At 37.0% G+C, this 21,997-nt stretch overlaps 1 protein-coding gene across 4 annotated transcripts in view; it reads left to right on the plus strand.

Annotated features, from left to right (window-relative positions):
• The window catches only part of GSTCD (glutathione S-transferase C-terminal domain containing), a 53,017-nt gene that overhangs the window by 21,023 nt on the left and 9,997 nt on the right, over window positions 1-21,997 (plus strand). For all 4 annotated transcript variants that reach the window (XM_069013293.1, XM_069013289.1, XM_069013290.1 and 1 more), the window contains exons 6-8: window positions 19,045-19,160; window positions 19,374-19,418; window positions 19,807-19,935. In XM_069013293.1, the coding sequence (XP_068869394.1) occupies window positions 19,045-19,160; window positions 19,374-19,418; window positions 19,807-19,935 (290 nt within the window). The remainder of the gene's footprint in view (window positions 1-19,044; window positions 19,161-19,373; window positions 19,419-19,806; window positions 19,936-21,997) is intronic.

Raw genomic sequence — 21,997 nt, forward strand, 5'->3', positions numbered from 1 at the left:
ACAAATCTAAGTTTGAGTTTTCTTATCATAGTAGTCATCTGTTGGTCTGCAGAGTTGTAAGGCCAGGGACTTTCCTGTTGTTTGTATTTCTGTAGCACCTCAGTTTCACAACAGAAGCAATGGTCTCATTGTCAGATCTCTTTGCAGTAGGAGTCTGATCTGAATTAGAAATTGGCATGCTGCTGTACCTGTGACAAATTAGTACACAGTTTGGAACTTGTGCCTGGGTACTGCTGTGCTAGTCCTGAAAGGACACCTGAAACCTGGCTTGGCTTAACAACAGTGCTATAGAGAGAATGGTAGCTAAATAAAAGCTGTTTCAGAACAAGTCAAATGTTTCTTAAAAAAAACCAGCTGGGGCAAAGGAGGTGGAATTAGAAGTGTTATTTGAGTTCCTAGAGTGATATTGAATCAGTGCTTTGCCATAGGAGGAACCTTCATTTTTGCTTCAGTAGTAGTAGCATGCAAGTATGTTATAAAAGTCTATTGTAGGATATTTATGACATCCTTTAAAATAATTAGGTTTATGGATATGCTTCATTTTTCTTGTAATGGAAATACAAAACTATAAGCAACTACTGCAAAAACTATTGTAACCAGGAGGTTTAGAGTTTGGGGGAGGTTTTTGTATGTAACTTTTAGAGTCAAGGTTGAGAAAGACTGTTTACTCTTGAACAGCTTCTGAATTTATTCTTGTAGCTGATTTGGTTCTTTACCCATGAAGTAGCTGTTCAGCTTTTCTGTGTGCTAATGCTGAATATTGAGGAATATGATTATGAAAGCCAACATAAATGGATATATAGCCATCTTTCAAAATTGTTAGTGTCTCTGTGTTCTGTAATATATTTTTTTGAGCACAGTCTATTACTGTACAATTTTTGTGAAGCATTGCCATTATTTCTTCAGTATGCTCTCATCATTTTTGAAAGACTGGAAATGATTTCTTCATTGAAATAATCTGCTTCTCTAAAAACAAAACAAACCCCGAAAAACCCAGCCTGAACTGAGACAGAACACTTCTTAATCATGTATTCTACACTGCTGAAAAACATCTGCCAAGTGGATTACTTTCCATCTTATCTGCAGCACGTATTTGACATTCCTCTGCTTGTGCTTGTTACCGGATGCTTTGGCCCACGTGTGCTCTCACTTGATGTATATTGGCATTATAAGCTCTCTGTAACTTACTTGGATGATGTTAGGTAGGACATAATGCAGAAAATAAATCATACCTTCAGTCAAGCTGTCTTGACATTTTGGATATTAATTGTTATGTAAACAAAGGTTAATTTGTTCTTTCCAATTTTTTTTTTTTGTTGTTGGTAATACATGCACTTTGCACCTCTGTATGTTTTTAACTGTGGCATGAAGATCATAGTCCCAGCTGATTCTCACTTGTAGGGAGCAAGTAGAACATATGGCAGAGATTATCAATGTTGAACTCCTATTTGAGCCACAAGGTCAGCAATTTTATATAAAGATAAGGTTGGTAGGTTGTCGCAATGACAAACAATGGGACTGAAAATCACAGGAGTAACTTTCTGCAAAACTTGTTAGTTGCTTGTAGATTGCACTTTGCCTGGGTTTGTGTCACCTTCAAAACATGCAGGTTTAGGTGAACACATTTGTTCATGATTTTGCTATTGGAAAGATAAGCAGATTTTGTGGTATATTTTTTCCTGAAAGTCCTGCATGGATAAAGTAATCATGAATAATTAGGTAATATCTCATATCTAGTTCAAGACTCTTTATGAATGTAAAGCTTCTTTTGAGTAAGTTGTTGGTAATTTTAATAAATATGGAAATAGTTGCTTTAAAACAGCTGTTTCTTAACATAGCTAAACAGATATAAGGAAAATTCCATTTGATTTTGTTTTTATTTAGTAAATTTAATTTTTGCAGCGGCTTGTAGGGCTTACTGTTCCTCACTGCAACCATATGTGTACTTTGTTTCGGAGTAGAAATAGTCCTGCTGAGGTCACGTAAAAACTGAGCAACGATGGCTTCGGTAGAATCGCAACTTTCGAATTTTATCGTTCATTAAGGTGACTCAGATTTGCTACTGTACCAAAGAAACAAGCATTAAGACTATTTATTTCTTTCAGTTTTGTATCACAAAAATGCTGCATAGGTGAGTGCTCCCTACTGCATGCATTTTTTATTTAATTTAATTTTGTTGTGTGTCAGAGAGGGACATAGCATAGTGCTCAACTAATTTTTTAACTTAATTTTCTGAACAATTTTCAGTTTAGTACTAGTTAATTAAAAGAAAAACCCTAGTGTTGTAATATTTTAGTTATTAACTCAAAACAGCTTTATGGAGAAATCCAATCTGATAGAATGTGGTCTGCTGTCCATTTGTAAGACATCATGTGGCTGCTGCATGAGTAAAATTAGAAGCATACTTTGTTATTACATTTTTGTATAAAGCTTCAATACAAGAGAAGAAATGGGCTCTACAGACTTTGATTTATCGAAGGATCTTGAACTCCTTTGTACTTAAGGAGAGAGTTGAATGGAAAACCACTGAGTCTCTTCCATCCTCAAATTTCAGTGGCTGTTGACTATCTTGCATTTTTCTGACAATATTTGCCATTATGCACGTACACAGTGGAGGTTGTCATTACTATTTTACAGCTCAGGTTTTCATGGCTTTTTGAATTAAAAATACCTCTTAAAAATTACTGAATACTCAGTTGTGGATACTTCTATAGTCATGTATAGTCTTTTTTGTCCTGTTGTAATAAACACTTTTCCATGTAACTGTAATATCATTTTTTAGCATAGATATGCTTGTTCTGGCTTTGGGTCTTCTCAGCTTGGTTTACTGCAGAAGTCTTTTAATCTAAATAAAATAACCCCATCAAATTGCCTCAAAATAATCCCATTCTTAAGCAGAAACACCCATTTTAAGAATTTTATTTGTATAACACTATTGATTTGACTGATGACCCTTCTCACTGTGGGTTAGGCTTTGTGCTGTGCTGTATTAGTTACTGTCAGAACAGTTTTGTGCCTTTGGCCTTGAGGAGAATTTGCAGACAACGTCCATACCCCATTAGCTTGGTCTTCTCCAAATGCTTCCTTTGCTCTCTGGGTAAATAAGGGCTTGAGCATCTGCAGAACATCTGTCTCAGAGCTACCAACAGGAGTGTGGATGTGCCTTGCTCTCAAAGGTGAAGGATCCCTGTGTTTCTCAGTTCCTTTCAGCTACTTAGGGGAGCTTTGATTTCCTTGAGGCCGGTGTTACTGGGATCCTTCCTTAATTTCTCACACAGTTATAAGTCCAGAGAAGGAATGCTGGTTGTCAGTGTGTATGTTGTACATAGAATGGGATGCAGTAGGAATCTTGCAGATTTTTCTGTGTGGAGTTTGTGAATAGGAAGACTTAGGACAGTAGGGTAACAGAACATGGAAATTATTAACCCCACTCTGAAGAAGGTGACTCTCTTGCTGTCTGAGCTTCATATACATTTGCTTAAGCCCAGTTTGTGTGTGTACACGTGACAGGCAAACTTTATTCAAATGTACCAAACAATCTTTGCAGTACAAAGGTTTTATTTACCTCCTTATGTAGTGATTTTAGAGTGTCCTCATTTGTAAATGATGTGAAGCAGTCCTTCAGTCATTTATCAGAAATGTGTGCTTATATATATATATTAGAACAGATTTCATGTTTAAGAACTGCTAGCTGAGGTACTGCCTAGCAGATGCACTGCCGAGGCATTTCTTTGACAGGTACTGATATCAAGTCTACAAACTATTAATTTTTTTCAATGCTAGACATCCCCTCTTAAAATTTATTAGGTGTTGAGGGGGTCTGTAGCCACAGATACTTGGTGACCCAGTGGATCAATTTCTGCATCAGCATTAAAGGATGATGACAGAGTAAATGTGTCTGTATGACCTCCAGTACCACAACTCTTTACCCACATTTGGTGATGGCGAAGGAAAAAGAGTTCTGAGGTGTTTTTTCCACTAGAAGAGCACTCCAGAGGCCTCCAGAGGTCTTATTCAAAAAAACATTGCTGTGATGTTTTTTTGTGCTGGGTTTTTTTTGTTTGTTTTCCAGCTTTTGGCTCCTTTGACGTTATACTGGCACACAAAGTTTGTGTCAAAGCCCATTTTCTACACAACACACTACAAATGATTGTTGTTTAAATATCTTGGGTTTGTAGTCTATGTTTAGTTGGGTATTTTTTCATTAAGGCAGATGTTTCATGAGCATGCCTTCTGGCATTTAGTGGGAGATGTATTTTCTTTTTAAGTTTCTGAAGGCAGATACTTCTTTATCCTCAGTCTTTGTTTAGTTGACTGAGCTGATTAATTTCTGTTGGAAAAGAGTTCATAATTTTTCATTTCTGTTGGCTTCAATTTATAGAAATTCAGCAAGCTGTTTGAATTGACTTTGGTTCATGCTGCAGTTTTTCTGTCTCTCTCCGTCCCCTCAAAACTGTTTGTCTAATTTTGTGCACATATTATAAAGTAGCGAGAAGAGAACATGAAAAGCTAAGAGGATACTGTTGTACATTTCCTCCTCTAGATTAATTAGTACAGAGTTTTTGTGGGGGAGGTAAGTTTATGGATGACCTTTCTGTCTAGTTAGGTGGCCTTAAGTATGCTGGTACTTTGTAGAGTAAACAGAAGTGACGTGTAAAGCTGAAAGTGCTGCTCGTTGTCCGCAGCCAGCTGCTCCAAGTCGCTTGCTGTGGAAGGGCCAAATGAAGTCATGACTTTGTTCCCAATGCTGCTGCTTGTAAGGCCTGGGGACCTGGAGTGCAGTACTGGGCTGGTGCCCACAGTTCCATTAACTTTTTTTTCCTTTTAAATCCAAGTCTCTGTTTCAAAGATGGTTGAAGAGATTTATGGGTTTTGCTGATTATTTGCTTTCATAAACTATGTAAGAATAATACAAAAGGCCACCTGGCACAAAGCTGCTTAAGACACAAGAAAAAGGAGCCTTTTATTATTAGAACCACTGATTGAGCAACAGGTGCCAATTTTATATATTTGTTGTCTTGGAAACTCAATTTTGCCTCTTCTTTGGATTTCAGGAAAATGAGTTAACGTGGGACAATATTTTCAAGCTTGAGTACTTTTATTCCTTATAGTAACAGAAGACCCTCCTTTGCTCTTTTGTCAAGCATGTATTGTATGTAGTGGAGAACTGCGTGCACAATTAGCTTTTCAGCAGTGTTTCTGAGGTAATCTTACATTGGATTAGCCAGAATTAAAAAAAAAAAAAAATCCATCATTAGGCAGCTTTTGAGTTGATATAACCAACTTGCCACTTAACTGGTATTTTATACGTGCTCTGAAAACCTTCTAGGAATGTATTTATTTGTGAAGTGTTGTGTAGCATAAGCTGACAGTTTTGTGTTTGAGAGACATTTCCCCTTTTTTTAATGTGTAGTCATTCAGAAATGCATTAAAACGTTGAAATTTTATTTCATTTTCATCTCTTAAACTTGATGTAAAATGTTATTGTTTGTGTTGCATGTTTTTGACTTGTCATGAAGAATTTCTATTGTTTAACTTCACAATCTATCTGACATAAAGTGTGCAATAAAGTAGCATTAGTTGGTAATGGGTGATTATTACTATGTAATATGATCCAGATGACCACGTCATTATTTTTATATATTAAGAGGACAGGAGTAGATATTTATTCTGTTTATTTCATTGGTTTGTCTTCCACTGCATCATAATTTGTCCCTGGTGATTACAGTCAATTTGTGCTTTACCTAGCTTGGCAGGATTTGAATGGGTGGTTTGGATTACTGACAACAATGTAAAGGAGCACTTTGAACAGAAGCATTCTGCAAAATGCCCTGCTTCTGTTAGTGTGGATAAATATCTATTATAACTTTGAAGGTGGTGGGGTTACCAATGGACTGGCTGCTTTTATGAATACATTTGGTACAAAGCCTGGGGTTTTTTCTGTAATAGTAAATGGCAGCCTTGATTAGCAAGTGGTCTGTTCTTTCTACATAGTTACAGAACTTCTCCAAGCTGAGAATGCTGAGATGTTGGTTCTGACCCAGATTGGTTACTAAGAGCACCATAGACATGTTAAAGGGACATTTTAGTAACTGTACTTGGCTGTAGCATGCTACCTGCAAAATTGCACAGCAGGCATTCTGTAACAGGCACTTAATTATGGCTGAGGGACTGCCATCTTAGCAACTCATGGCTTACTCATTGTGCCTTCACAGTCTGAGAAAGCACTGGAGGGAAAAGACCATGGAAAGAGAATTGCTAATTGAAATGTTTCATTAGTGGTGGTTTTGTTTGTTTTTCTAAAATCTGTCATATGTACTACTTACGACAAAAGTTTGTTTATTCCAGAGTGCAGCTCTGGAGGTTAAACAAAATTTAATGTTGACCATCAGCATTTACAGTGGTAAACTGGTAACCTGCACAAGCAGATACTGACCTTCAACATCAGAGATTAAAGGAACTCTTTTCCAAAGCTGGTGACTTACTTAAGTTGTATAGAAAACATCCTACTTAGCTAGGTATTCAAAGGAAGTAATTGTGTTTGCTGTCTAAACTGCAGTTCATTTTGATTCCCATCTGCCCCAACTTTGCTTTGAAAATTAGTTAGAAAAAAAAGAAAGGAAAAAAGTTGAGTGGTCAAGCAGTTACTGTTACTGAATTAAAACCTTATGATGGAGTTCTGTAATTCCTATATTTCCTCTGAACTCCTGAATGTTTTTTCAGCGCTTTCAGCTAACATAAACCACATGAATACCAAAGACACTCATTTCATACAGCAAATTTGATGGAATTTCCTAAAATTTTCATAAACTCCAGATTTATACAGGATCAAGCTATAAGTGCTGCGATAATTGCAGTGTGTAGATCAGACAGAATTCAGAGAATGGAGAGATGTGTAACCTTGGCCTTTCCATGTGCAACTCAGATGCCTTTGTTTGGACGTTATATACAGCCGTTGTGGAATTATGTTGTTATTTGCATATTGAAATGTCAGTGCATTATGAATCAGTCATCAAACCTCTGCTGTGTGGGATTTAATTTTTGTAATAACTGAAATGCAGGATGAAATTGCAAGGATGAAATTCCTTTTCATCAGGATGTTTCGGAGGAGTTCCTCCAGCTATTAATCTTTGTAAAGTAAACAGGCATAGTGTGTAAAGTCCTGCTGTTTGTCCTGCAGCCAGCTGTCCAGTTGCTTGACACATAAGGGCCAAATGAAGCATGTCTGTCTTCCAAGCAGCTTTTCTTGTTTCTGGATTTAGTTCAGGCTCTCTTACTCCTATTGATAAGGAAATCAAAGACAGGAATCTTCCAGATTCTTAATATAGCTAATATTTAATTTTTTTTCTTAATAAAGATGGTGATGGGAATTAATGAGTTGGTGTATATATAATATATCAGAAGGGGTCTTTTGGGCTTTCCTTTAATTCTTTTCTATTCATGACTTCCTGTACAGAGGCAATTCCGTCCTTACCTTTTCCTTAACAATCAGCTAGAAACAATTCAGCACAAGGAGCTCAGAAAGGGAAATCTCTGTTCCTGCTGCCTCTTAACTGAGAGCTGGTCCCCTGCAGGCAAGCTGCTGCTGGCCAGCTGTGAGTGTGAATGGCAGGGGCATCTGGCCCTTGCTCTGACCTCAGCAGCAGCCTCCTGCTGGGGAAGGAGCTCTCCTGTTTTTGCAAGAGATGAGCACTCTTAGTCCCCAGTGAGAACTGACTTCAGTTCCCCTTTCTCAGCAAGACAGGAGCTTGTGAGAGTTAAACAAACCATTTGATTCTGGTTTCATTGTCAGGCAGTGACATCTTCATTTGAAGAAATTTGCAGAAAGTGAGCAGCCCCTGCTTCCCAAGCCTAGATGTTGCTGACATTTGGTAGAATATTGTGCATTGGTAGAACAGTACTCCTTTTGTGGTTAGAGACCTTTTCCTACATTTAGTACAGCAAAGGTTGCTTTTGCCTTCTGTTATTCTTCCCCAAATGTTTTATCATCTTTCATTTTTTAAGGTTTGTATTGCTGTGCTTTCCTCCTCACATCTTAAACACTTTGCTGTGATAGATGGGTTTGGGCATCTAAGGAGCATAAGATACAGGCAAAAGAGCAGACTTTATGGCATCTTGACCCTAAAGGAGTGAAGGTAAGGCAGAAAGGTGAAGAAAGAGGAGTGGAAGAGAGGCAGTATAGGAATACATGTGCAAAGAAGGGTGATTGCAGAGTCTTTTTTTTCTGCTCATAATTCTGTCATGACATTTTAAAACAAAATCATTCCCCAATCTTTGGGATTCTAGAAAAATAGCTTGAAAATACAAATCTCAAAGGCTTCAGAATGAGAAGGGTGAACAGACATTGTCAGTTAGATTAAATGTGTAGGAGCTAAGAACTTTGGAGCTAATCTAATGTTTTGAGAAAGGTGCTGATACGTGATTTTTGTGAAGATTGCTGTTGGCAATATTATAATGTGAAAAACTTGGAAGAGCATGGCTAGCAAATACATACAAGTGTGGATAGCACTCATTAATTTGAGTACATATAGAGTCTTCATAATCTAGTACAAAATAATTTTAAAATAGTATAAATAGTAGATTAATGTGTAAACACTATGTTAGCCGTTTGTTTTCTAGTTTGCTTTTTGCTGAATATTCAGAAAAAAAGTTTTGAAAATAAGCAATTGGGAAAAAACCAGACAACAAATCTTTCTAATTAGAAAATAGTTACGTTCAGGGGGATCCAAACATTAATTTTGATATATTCTTACTATCTATATGTCTTTATGGTTTTTAAAGGTGCCTTACTCTTTTCTTGCTTGATATACTTTATTCAAAAAAAGGAAAGCAGGCTAAGTTCCTGCTTAGGTTGTCAAGGGTCAGTTTTCATAGCTGTCTGACCTTTTTAGACTACACCAAGATAGTGTATGTGAGATGTGGAGGGCTTTTGTGCCTGAAGTGATAAAACTATTTTGCACAGCTTGCCTTAATAAAGAGCAGATTGGTTAGTGAGATCAGGAGAGACTCCTATCTGAAAAAAAAAATGAAATGCTCTCATGGAGTGCAGTTGTCTTTCCTGTCCTTTTGATTATTGCCCTGTATATTTTAAATCATGCATTGTATCATTCTCTTCTCCTATTCCCTTGACTGTCGCTAAAACATCATCACATTTCACCATAAAAAACTTTATCTAATAAAAAACAATGTGGCCTCTGGTATTTTCTTTTCTGGCCTTACCTGTTAACTCAAAGTGCATGCTGTACATTCTCCAGAAGGGTAGTTCATAGTTTATTTATTTGTAATGATTAGGAGGTCTTGTCTGTTTGTTTTCCTCCAGCCCAGTGGGGGCTGAGCCCATTTTTACATATGTGCACATGAGTAACTTCATGAATGCTGCTCGTTCTCTGAGGCTCCTCAGGAACATTCAAGTGTTCGAAGTCTGGTGTTTGCAGAATGGAGACTGATGCCGTCTAAACTGCCAAGTGCAGAGCAGCTGTGTGTGCTCAGCTGTAAGGAGGCTCCAGGCAAAAAGTGTTGGCCTTTATCAACCCATTTGTTTGTCCCATCCTTCTAAGAGGTTAGTTAAAAAACAAAATAACACAACTTCCCATAAAATCTAATAATTGTTATGATGAACTAGATTAATGCAGTGCTCTGATAGGAAGTGGTGAATAGACGTTCCAACTATGCCAAGGCAACTTAATAGCAGTTTTATTCATTCCATGGAGATTGCTTCTTTGAGAAATATGTGAAGTTGCAGAGTTGGCCTATGTGCCCATTACCTCTTAAAAAAGTAAGTGTTTACATGCCCTTTTACCAACACGTAATGGCATGTGGTGTGTTTCCAAACCTCATAGTTCCAGAGTATGTTTTGGTAAACATCCAGTCAGGGTGGAAAGAAGCTTACAAAAACAACAGCAACAAAAGCCCAACCACCTTCCTCTGAACTGTGTGGATAAATGTGGCTGCTGATTGCTTTTATACACTCTGGGCATTGGGGTATGTTTGTTGCTGCTTCAAACAGGCATATTATAAAGCAAGATGTTTCATAAAAAGTTAATATTAAAAGAAACAAAAATTAGGTTTTCTGCATTTCAACCTCATCTGTAAAATGGTGTTTTCACTGAATCTTTAGCTCATATTTTAATTCTCCAAGAATGAATTGAAAAAGTACTTAAAAATGGGAAGAGGTGAAATGTGGAGGACAGTAATAAAAGCACAGCCCTTTGGTTAATGTTGCTGCATGTTCTTGCTCACTTGTTCTGTTTAGCAGTATTTGTGATAAAGTGGTATGTTTCATGATAGGACTAATGCATTAAAACTCTGATGGAAAAGTAAGGAAATATTTATACAATCAGAACTAGATGGTTTGGGTTTTTTTAATTTGACCCAGCTCCATTACTTTTGAACTTAAATCAGAAAATTGCTTTAAGAGGAAATTGATATTTTCACATCCAGTGTGTTAAAAGAGAGATTAGAATAGCAATTTCCAAATGTAAAGGAAGAGCAAGTGAATCAATAATAACCCTAAGCTATCTGATCTTGTATCTCATTGAACAAATGTTTTAGCCTCTGTAAACAAACACAGCAACTTAATTGTAATATAATAGACTTGTGTTTCTTTGAGAACTAAAATATAATTGTCATAGGTCACCTGTGTTAGCAGAGTTAGGAAGCAGGCCATTAGCATAGATGCTATTCTGCTTTACACTACATTTTCTCTTGAGAATTGTTCAGTGAGCAAGCTTCATTTTGTACCTTGCAATTCTTTAAATATTATGTATTTTAATATTATATATAATATAATTGAGGAATTATATATATAATATAATTTGGGGAAAGAGTTGATAAATGTTGTCACTTGGTAACAAAAATAATAAATCATATTCTTTAGTCTTTGCATAGGAATTTATACCTGGTTAAAGAGAAGGAGTGAGTTACACTCTGAGGGCTTCACTCATAACTATATGCCTTAAAAAACCTACAAGAATTATTACAAGCACTTTTTGTAAGTCCAAAAAAAATCTGTTTGGTACGAAGAGCTGTTTGGCTTTTTGGGCAAGTGTCACAGTGCCTGGAGCAGGCCAGTGAGGAAGCTGAATTGTCCATGTGCCGTGTGCATGTGGAGTGCAGCACTGGGACATGCTTGAACAAGCAGTGAGAGACCCATGCCATATAGTGTGGTGTAGCAGCCTACAGAGAAACAACCTGGGCATCCCTAGAAGTAGTAGTACAGACAAGGGAATAGTAAAAAAAGGAATTATTTGTTTACCTCTGCAGTTGCAGGGCTCAAAGGACTCAGAAAGCCAGCACAGTTGCCACATCGTCTTGTGTAAGTGCATCTTTCTGCTGCAGCTTGTAGATGTGCCTTTTGAAAAGGCATGAGCATTTAGTTCTCCTGGTGGTCTTTGGAGATCTGTGGCCCCTCTGTCTTTATAGCACGTTATAACTCTGTGAGATGGTCTGCAGAGCCAGGAAGCATATACTTTCCCACCTACAAGTTCCTTTTGGGTATGCCTTGGGACTAAGCAACGAGATCAGGAGAATGAAAAAGAAAAAAATTAAGGTTTGCTGTAGTTTTCTATAAATAAAAAAAAGTCCAGTATAGAGCTCTGGCTGCTAGAATAGTTGATACTTTGTGATGCTTCAAAGTGGGGTTTTTTTTTGTTTCTGATGATTCTCTTCCTTGGCCTTCCAAAATGTGAATTACTTTCACATTGCTGAAGGTAGGATAACAGAAATATCTCAACATAATGAAAATGCTGATTAAATACCTACTTTAAAATTTTGTGAAGCTGTTTGGAGTTAAATATTTCCACTTACTTTTCAATGAGAGTGATTTTGAAAATTTGCCTCCTGTGTAAGTAATTGTATTAGATTTTAAAAGGAACTGATGGAGAAGAAAATGGAAAAGCAGTGAAACTTTTTTTATAATTTGATTATGTTTTCTTTGTAAATTCCAGCAGATTCAGTATCCTACATTAAAAGAAATACTTCTATGATCAAATTCAACTGTTTTTGCATTTCTTGGGTATTTTCAGCCTCACTTCTCAGTCTATTTTATGTCTTCATAAGCTTATAAAATTTGAACATTAGAAGCACATGGACCTGTTGCAGTGAGTCCAGAGGAGGCCATGAAGATGCTCAGAGTGCTGGAGCACCTCTCCTCTGCAGACAGGCTGGGAGAGCTGGGGCTGTTCAGCCTGGAGAAGAGAAGGCTCTGGGGGAGACCTTACAGCACCTTCCAGTACCTGAAGGGGGGCTAAAGGAAAGCTGCAGAGGGACTTTTTACAAGGGCATGTAGGGGATGAGACGAGGGAGGAATGGCTTTTACCTGATAAAACGTTGGTTTAGATTAGGTATTAGAAAGATGTTACTGTGGGGGTGGTGTGACACTGAAACAGACTGCCCAGAAAAGCTGTGGATGTCCCATCCTGAGTCGTGTTCAAGGCCAGGCTGGATGGAGCTTTGAGCTGTGTGGTGTAGTAGAATGTCTTCCCACCCCATGCATCTTTAAGGTCCCTTCCAACCCAAACCTATGATTCTACGACTCTGTCATTTTAAAGTGACAAGTGATTTGTTTTAGCATTAGTCTGGATCAGAATTCCTTTTTTTCTGCAGACTCAAATTTATTTTTCACGTTTAGGTCTACCTTAATAATTGACTTAACAATGAAAAGAAAAAGAATATTCTCCAGATGAAGGTGCAAGATTATTGCTAACAAATTACTTTCCTTTTATGTTGAAGTAAAGCAGGAAAACCAAATATGCAAAATCCTTTGTTAAAACTGCTCTGTTAGAGGCCAGCCTTTGAATTCTGCACTCAGGTCAGAGCTCAAAGTCTGACCCTTAGGCTTAACACACATAGCAAAGAAGTATATTCTTTGCAGCTAAGAGGCAGACTTCCAGTGACAGATACTTCTTAGTCCAGTATCACTCAAACAGACTGAATTATTTCACAACTGTAGGGGAGCTGAACATAAGGAAAACTATTTATACTGAGCCTGACAAGTGGAGAGCCAAGGTCAGTGTCATTCTATCATCTAGATTTCATTGAGGAGTTGGTTAGAGACATTGTGTTAATTGTTTTATAGCTACTCTGGAGGGAAGATCTGCTTTATTCCCAATGCTGAAGCCATAAGAATATAACTTTTTGCTTTTAAATGGACAGATTTGTATCAATGAGGAGGCATTCAAGTCCCAATACAGGATGTGGTCTGACTTCTCTCTCAACAGCCATGCTTGTTGGGTCCCCTGCTTTGAGTTATGCCCTGGTGGACAAGCTACAGAAACACTACTTGCTGTATTGAATTAAAATGGTGCTCAAAAATGTAATCATCCCTTTTGCTCAGTCAGAGCTGCCTCCCTCCACCATTATGAAAGATAGAAGAGAATTGAGACACATTTGCCTCATGCATGCCTCTTTGCCTTTTGATGTATGTATTTCAGACTGTGATTCAATTGGGTCTTTGCCAGGGCATACGTGGAGATGATGCTGAGACTGGCTGGCCCATCTCATGATACTTCTCTCTCCTCTGGTGTGGTCATGCAGTAAGTAGAAAATAGATGTTGCTGATTGCTGCTTGGGAGGAAGAGGAAGGGAGGCAGGGCAGTGCAGTGCAGTGAAAGGGGACAGCTGGAAGGTGGTCCCAGGCTGGAGAAGGATCTTCAACTTTCAGCACTGCCCCACACGGATTGAATAAAAGCAGCTGAAGTTGAAGAAGAACACTGTTCAGGTAACCAAGGTGACCAGGGGACCAAAGCAAAGTTATCGTCTTTGCTAATTGTATTTATTACAAGATTTTGCAGAGTTTGTTGAAAGAAGGTGGTATTATTTTTGACTGTTAAGAGTATTTAATTGTAAATAAATGACAGCTGAGCTGGAATCCTTACATCTATTTGAATTTTGCTTTTTCTAGTGGTTCCATGGGAACCACCTTTATTAATCTGACTAAATACTCTGTATAAACACAAAACACCAGCCCATAACACAAGAAGTTCAACAACCTCCAAAACAAAGAAGCAAATAAGCCCCTCTACCTGCCAACAGGTATCAAAAAGAGTTTAGCAGAAGCAATTGTGGGTGTTAGGAAATAATTAGAATATACTGAATTATCATAAGGAACTACCATAAAAAAGAACCATTGGTTTCAGAAACACTTGATCAGTATCTTAGCATAAAACCATAAAAACCACATCTGTTGTTTTGTAGTTACTGAGCCTTTTTTGCTGTATGTAAACAGTATAGCAATAAATATACTTCCCCTGAATTTCCATGAAAAGTAGAATCATGTTATCATTTGAATTAGTTTGCTGAGGCTTATGTAAAATAAAAAAGATACTTGTGCTAAGAAAATAGAAGTATGCAATCCTACTATATGTAATAGGAGAATGCACATACTGTGTGTTATGGGTATGTGTTGGTAGCTGTGTGTTCAGATGTGCTGTGATAGGACTTGAAAGTCAAATAGGGTTAAATTCTTAGAGGTGATATATGGGGTTTGGTTTTATTTAAGGGTACTTTAGTGACTTCTCAAGTTTAACTTGAAAAATATGAAAGGATTATTTGAGGACTAAAGGATTATATGAACTTGAACGCTGACCAAGGCAATACAAAAATAAAGGGGGCTTTGCATTATCAAAAGTTGATATTTATTTGTGCCAAAGTGCAAGACCTCTGAATGCCATAGAAACTTTAAAGTTTTGGTTGACATGGGCTGAATTAACAGTAATGTTAGATTTGTGAAGTCAAATAAAATATCTTTGTTGTGACCGTTTATTGAAAATGACTTTTTCTGGGACTGTATGACAATCTGTTAGTTGGGTTCTTGCGAAGGGAGCAAATAATTTTATGGGGACCTTTCAGTGTATGGTAGGAAAATGTCACATTCTTCAATGTTTTGCCTTGTACGGCTGAGTTTCAAACCACTTTTTTTCTTACTTTTCTTGAAGACACAATTAACATTGTTTACTATCTCAGCACTCATGAAATGCAAAGTGAGCTGTAGTATTTTTAAATGCAGAAGTTTTAGTTAAATTTATTGCCTGTTTGCTGTAATGACGGACTAGTTAGCCACACTAACTAACATTCTCTACAGGCCACATCACAGCTTGCTGTGTTTCTGTAATTCTGGCTACCAAGCTCAAAATCCAGAGGTAGAGCAGACAAAAGACCTACTGATTCAAGCATGATTTTATCCATCTCTCAAGGGAATATTTACTACTTATTGCCTGCACAGTAAAGGAAGATGAACTTTGTTGGTTGGTGACCATGAAGAGTTAATTGCTAGAGTTTTTGAGGACTGTAGGCTAATTTAAAAAAAAAATATTTCTTATTCATTTAATACTCATGAGGTCAACTAAGTGGTGAGTACTAAGTAGTGCATCTGTTTTTGCTGATGAAACCTGTTACTATTTTACTTTTTGATTTTTAGGGATCCTAGAATCTATTTGCTCATTTTGCACAGTGTGAAAAGTTTTCAGGAGTTGTACTTAATACTAATAAATCCCAGAACTCTTAGGAAAACCTTCGTGGTGGAGAATAAGAACAGAAAAGTTGGATAAGGACGTGGGAGCATTTGCATGCATGGATTTTTTTGATGTTTGAGGCATGACAGGTATGTTCTGTCTTTCCATATAGTGCAGGAAAATGGCTCAGAACATTTGTGTTAAGACCTGTTGAGAGGCAGGATTGGAAACAAAATTGTCTGCCTGGTCCCTGTCATAATAAGATTGAAGTTGGAAGTGAATATAAGAGAGTGATACAAAAATTACCAAGAAAAAAAAATCTACAACAAATCCCAATAAATTAATTGTGATAGTTACTTGAACTCAGGAAGCCTTGAATTCTGAGGGCTTTTCACCAAGTGAGCTTGCAATTTTATACCACGAATGAACTTTTAAGTACTTACATTACTTATTTTCACCAAGTAGAAAAAAAAGAAAATTTGTGAAGGTCAAAGTTATTTTTTTTTAAGATAATTCTTGTGAGAACCAACCACTGTTAAAAATGTGTTTCAGTGTAAATGAAGCCACCTAAGCTTGTGAGGCAAGTTTCATGTTCAAACCCAGAAGACAGCTGACCTTCTATCATCACAGTGTATTTCCAGCTAAGGGTTTCTGTGTGTGCTGTCTTGAGGTTATAAGGGCAAGTCCATACTGAATTCTGTCAAACAAAACCCTCTGTTTATGCTTTTGTCGTGTTTTTTAAAAGCTTGTTTTTCTGTTTTTAGCTGAACCTGAAATTTTATCCAAGATAATATCCAGCATATGTCCCTGCTTACTTCTAGTTATTTATGCTTATTGCTGCTGCTGTCCGCTAGTTCTGTACCTGCAATGTCACAAGAGTAGGTTTGTGCTGCAGTTAGAAGTGTGCTTTTATTCTATAGACATAAGATGAGCTAATTTTAAGGGGCTAGCTTGGTTTTTAGCAGCAGAGGAGCTGAACAGGTTTTTGGAAAGCCAGCTTGTCCTACATGGAGAGCTGTCATAGCAGGGTTGCTGTCCGTGTCCAAACTGGGTGGTTTAAAGCAAGCTCAGATTTACCGTGCTGAGCTGCAGTGACACCTCTCAGACCTGTGTAATCATAGCCAGATGTGGATGTTGTGCATGGACAGCTTCTAGTGCACTTCTGAGGAAGGTTGATCTCTTGGGAAGTCTGAATTTGCTTGGCTGCTTGTTTGCTTATCAGATGAAACAATTAAATGTGACTTGGTTTCTTGCTGCTTCCATAAAACAGGAAGGCATCTGCTCATTTTGTTTGTTTGTTTTAGACCAACAACATTTTAAATACTTTTTCAGGTAGAGTCAAAATAATTGAAACAAAACCAGTAAGATATGTTGATTGATGAAGAAAGCCCTAGTAGTAGCCTGTATTACCCTGATAAAAGTCCCTGTTAATTGTGTTCCCCTTGCCACAGCTGTGTTTCAGGTGTGGGGGATACAGCAGACAAACATGCATTAGATATCTTGATTCCTTTAATTTATTACTCAGGTAGTCTCAGTTGGATTAAAGCTGTGTTCAGGGCAAGTGCTCCTTCATAAAACTCAAACAGTCCATTGTGGTTGCGTGTGCAGGTATGTGAATGTACATACATATACAGGTACACAGAGAACATACTTGTGTGGGGTTTAGGTGTAGGACTTTCTAGGTATTTAATAATCACAATAACTGTCTACCTAACAAGTTACAGGTTTTACCTCAGAAGCTGAATTTTTAGCTCAAGCATAGTGACAGCACTTGATTTTGCACTTGCTGGAATTCCTGCATCTTCCTTGGCTACAGTAAGAACAATAGGTGTAGAACACTTGAACATAAGTTTATCTAACTGAAGCATGGAAATAGTTATGGAGCAGTTCACATAGATACTTGGCACACAAGGACTTAGGGTTTCCAGTACAGTCTTTCATCACATGTTTTTTCAAGGATCTACTCATGTGTAAGAGTTGATTCCTTAAAATGTGTTCAGCAATTTGCATGTTGTGTTAAAGGGCTTGTATTTGTTATTGGAAAGCCTAATTTTCTGGGACTCTTCTTTATGGTAACTTCCACAAAGTGTAAAAAATGTTTGAAATGTAACAATGTTTTTATTACTGTAAAGTGCACTATTTTAGATGTACAAAGCTGGTAAGTGAGGAGGTTGTGTTCAACCTCTTAATTTCCATTCAGTAGTACAAATCTTAATGTGCCACCATGCAGTGACTTAGGAATATATTTTTTAAATATCATTATTGGTTTCTTAAAAAGTCTTCAGTAACTGCACAGGATGAACTCTACCCTGCTTCTTCTGCCTTCTCTTCACAGTTTTTTCTTTGCACCGACAGTATAGAATGTAGTATCTTGAAAAGTGATTTTTTTTCTCATTCTGTCTAAAGAGATGTAGTGATAATTTCAATTGATGAGTTTGTTGAAATTGGTTGTTTATTTCTAAAGTGAAATGTTACTTATGATAAAATATACAAATCCCCCCATTTTCAGGATACAGTTTGAAACAAACTTTCTAATAAATGCAATTTATCATGATGATGAGAACAGTTTTTGTAGTAACCAGGAAACTTTACTGATTTGTGGGTTTTATGCTAAACTGCACCCCAGTATTGGGGAGCACAAATTTTTAAATAGGCAAATTTAATGAGTTTTGAGTGTCCATACTCAAATATATCATAGTGCTCCAAGTAGGAAAAAAGTTGTTCTTATTTCAGAGATCACTGGAATTTTTTGGTATACCTTACTCTAAATGAGTTTTTTGTGAAAACTCATTTAAAAGAGTTGTTTTAGTACTTCTTTCTTATTGTGAAGATGAGCTGTTAATATCTGTGTCAAACTCTGCTTTCTGAACAAGCAAAAGGAGTCTTTAATACGTCTGTCAGCACTCAGCCCCGCTGAGACAAAATGCAGCTTTACAAATATGTAAGTGCTGACTCAACAAATTCATTATATCTGAAGCAACTCTATGTTGGACTTTACCAACCACATTTGAAAGAAATTAATGGTTTTTCCAGTTCTGGGCTTACAAATGTGGTGGAAAGCCAGACTTTGTTATGTAGAAATAATCACTTTGAGAAGTACCTCCTTGCATGTGCAGTCATTTAAATAAATAGGGCTGGTTGGTATGAAAAGTAAAAATTGACAGTAGAAAGAGTACAAGTTTTAAAACCAAGATGCTTAAGGACAGTGTATATAGATACAGTAAATGAGGATTTATTTTGGCAACCTTACTGTGAATGTGTTTGAACTCTGTCTCTGGGCATGAATCACAGGATTGGAGCAGAATTAGGCCAGAGTTTACACTGGCTTGATTGCTTTACATTAAGTTTATATGAGTTTGTTCCTAAGGATACATTAACATCATTAAGTAGAAAGTTAATTTTGGAGAAGGCTGTACCAAATATTTAATGTGTTAAATACGAATTTAGCTTGAAGTGAATTAAGACGCCCAAGTGTTCCAGTCATTTTTAATCTCAGCCATAAATTGCATTTGCAGTGCTTTACAACTACTCATAAAAAATTATCAGGGTTGAGAACTGCTGATCACTGCTTAGGCATTTTCTCTGTCATCCCCAGGAAAGATGTCTAGAGACCGGGCTCTCAGGAAGCAGCAGCAACTGAATAATTTGGTAGCAGCAGTGACAAAGCTCGCAAAGCCTGGAGATGTGATTGTGGATTTTTGCAGTGGAGGGGTAATGTACATTTTTTTGTGGTGCAATTTCTTTCAGCTTTCATCCTTGCAGTTCTAGGTGGTTGCTGCCACAAAGCAAAGCAGAAGTGCAAATGCTGAAATTTTAGCCGCTTTCAAACATTCTCCCATTGGTATGGGGATGCTCATCATGTAATGAGTGAACAACAGGGAATGCTGAAAAGTGACTCAGATTTTGTTGGTTTTGTTTTCACAGGGCCATGTTGGAATTGTTCTTGCTTATATGATGCCATCCTGTCAGGTAAATTCTCAATAAAAAGATCTCTGGTAATCATCTTCAAAAGATGTCTATGTGGAGAGGACACATAGAAGTCACAGTTGTCTCAGCAGAGGACTTAGGTTTGAAACATGCAAATTTTTAAGCATAATCCCCAAATGTGTGTGGTGCTTTCCAGTGAAAACAAAAGTTATATGAAAATATAAAATATTTGCAAGCTGATTAGTATTGGCAAGCATTAAATGCCTTTGATTGTTGCTAGGTTTCCAGCTAGTTGTTTTGTAGCTCTCAGACTCTGCCACAAGTAATTCAAAGGTTTTCTCAGCAAACTAGAATGTTTTCTGCTTGGTAATATTGTACTTCAATTTCTCAGTATTATTTTGCCTTACCTTCTCCTGTGTGTGACGTATAGGTGGTGCTCATAGAAAATAAGGAGTTATCTCTGATCCGTGCTAAAGACAGAAGTGATGAACTAGGTTTAAACAACATTTGGTTCATTCAAGCAAATTTGGATTATTTTAATGGGACTTTCAACATTGGGGTAAGTGATTATAACTTTTCCACTTCAGAACTTCAGTGTCTGATTAATTATTCTTAAATACGTGAGAGAATAAAACTCTGTATGTCCTTACAGACCATGAAAGTAAATGAGATGAATGTTCTGTCTAGAATTTTGCTGCCCTAGTGAAGAATAAGGCATAAATAGTATTTTGTAGCTCTGTAAATATTCCTGTCATCTAGTTTTTTATTCTGCTAATAGAAAATGAACCTCTGTGGTAAAGTGCAAGCTTTCCATGCAATATTGACTGTTCTTTAAATCATCCATCTGAAAGCCTGATTTGGCTGTAGCTGAGGATGGTTAATGCTGAAGGTTTATGGTACATGAACAGTGCTGTTTAACTGTTTGGTTGGTTTATTTAAGAAAGGAAAAGAAATTTAGTGCAGGAGAAAGAGGTGAAAATTAATGGTTTTATCCCAGTGCTTCCAAGTGTAAATTTCCAATTCTCTAGCTTTATTTTCTGTGCTACATTGTCATATGAATCTCAGTGGATGAACTAGAGAGTTATTTCAAAATACCAGGATCTCATGAATAGTATGCTGAATTGAGTGTGTGAAATTTTTAATAGTTGTTTTACGAAATGAGTCTCCAATTTTGTGGTCATTGGAATGCCTGTCTTAATTTTTGGGGGACTCTTTTAAGGGTTAATACAATATTAAACCTGTGGAGTTTTTATGTAATAAAAAAGTATTATATTCTCTCTTTCAAGTTTTGTGACAAGGAAGATACCGAAGTATACGTCAGAAGCGTTCACTGGGAAATGCTTAATTTCCAGGCCTTCATTTCCAAATATCTGCATTAGTCTTCACATTTTATTTTGTTTCAGATAGTGAGTTCAATATATAGGACATCCCGAGAAAGCTTTGTCTTTAATTTTATTTGGGATTTTTCTCAACTGAATGGGTTCTTAGAAAGCGAAAGAAGAAATCAGTTGGTGTAACAGGTCATACAGGCTCAGCAAAGCTACTGGTTTTATCTGCTGCTGTTTTAAGGTCTCTTTTTCAAATGTGCAGGGAAAGCAGAGAGCTTTGTTTTCTACTTGGATAGATGAGGAAGTAACTATAATTACATTTCATGATAATCTGATAGCTGTGATATTAAGAACCTATTTCTGATGTTAAACTAGTTTTATTTTTGTTGTTAAATTAATATGAGCCGAAAATTTCATTTTGAAATTATTTTCTTGTTAATTTTTTAATGTTCTGCTTGAGATGAGAGTATTTATTTCCTTCTGTATGCGATTGCAGTTCAGTTGATGATTAATGGTCTCCTCAGCTGAGCTTACAACAAGCAGACTGGAAACAAAAAAGGCTTTGTTTTAGTCTATATCTGAGAGCAAAGTTTTTATCTTCCAGTTGCTCTAGCTTGAAACACAGCTTTGAACCCTGAAATCTGAGCTGGGCAGTTTTAAACCTCTTCTCTAAATTCACAGTGAACAAAAAGCAAAGCAAACAATGTAGTTTTATAAATCCACACTGCTGCATGAAATCAAAAATGTGCCTCAGAAATGTCCTTAGTTTAAGTATGCCCAAGCCTACTCTTTGAGGTACTGAGCACATGGGAGGAGGCAGAGAAGGTAATGCCCCATTTCAGTGGTGCATTTGGCATCCCAGGTATAGATAGGAGAGAGCTGCTTGCCTTCCCTTGCCAATGTATTGAGTACTGTAGGAGAGCAGGAAGAATTTGGGTGCAACCTGTGTGTTTGCCAAACACGTCAGTGCTCGCAGGTAGTTGTGATCAAATGTTATTTTAGTTTTAGTTGAAGAGCCCATCACTAAGAAAAAGAAAAGAATAAGGAGAAACAAAAAAAATTAAAGGAGGGCAAGTTGTATTTGATGCCTTACCCAGCTCCAGTGTTTGTTTCCTATAGGTTTTACTCAGTAGTTTAAAATCAAAATATCTAAATTTATGCATAATTTTTTCCTTTAAATGTGACCTTCAGGTATATCTGTTACTTCTCTTACTGCTCAGTTGAAATCCAGTTTTGATGTAGTTCTTTGTATTTCTAAGTCCTGTTTGCTTGACAAAAACTTTTGACAAATCA

The sequence above is a fragment of the Aphelocoma coerulescens genome, chromosome 4 (assembly GCF_041296385.1).
Source record: "Aphelocoma coerulescens isolate FSJ_1873_10779 chromosome 4, UR_Acoe_1.0, whole genome shotgun sequence".
Lineage (NCBI taxonomy): Eukaryota > Metazoa > Chordata > Aves > Passeriformes > Corvidae > Aphelocoma > Aphelocoma coerulescens.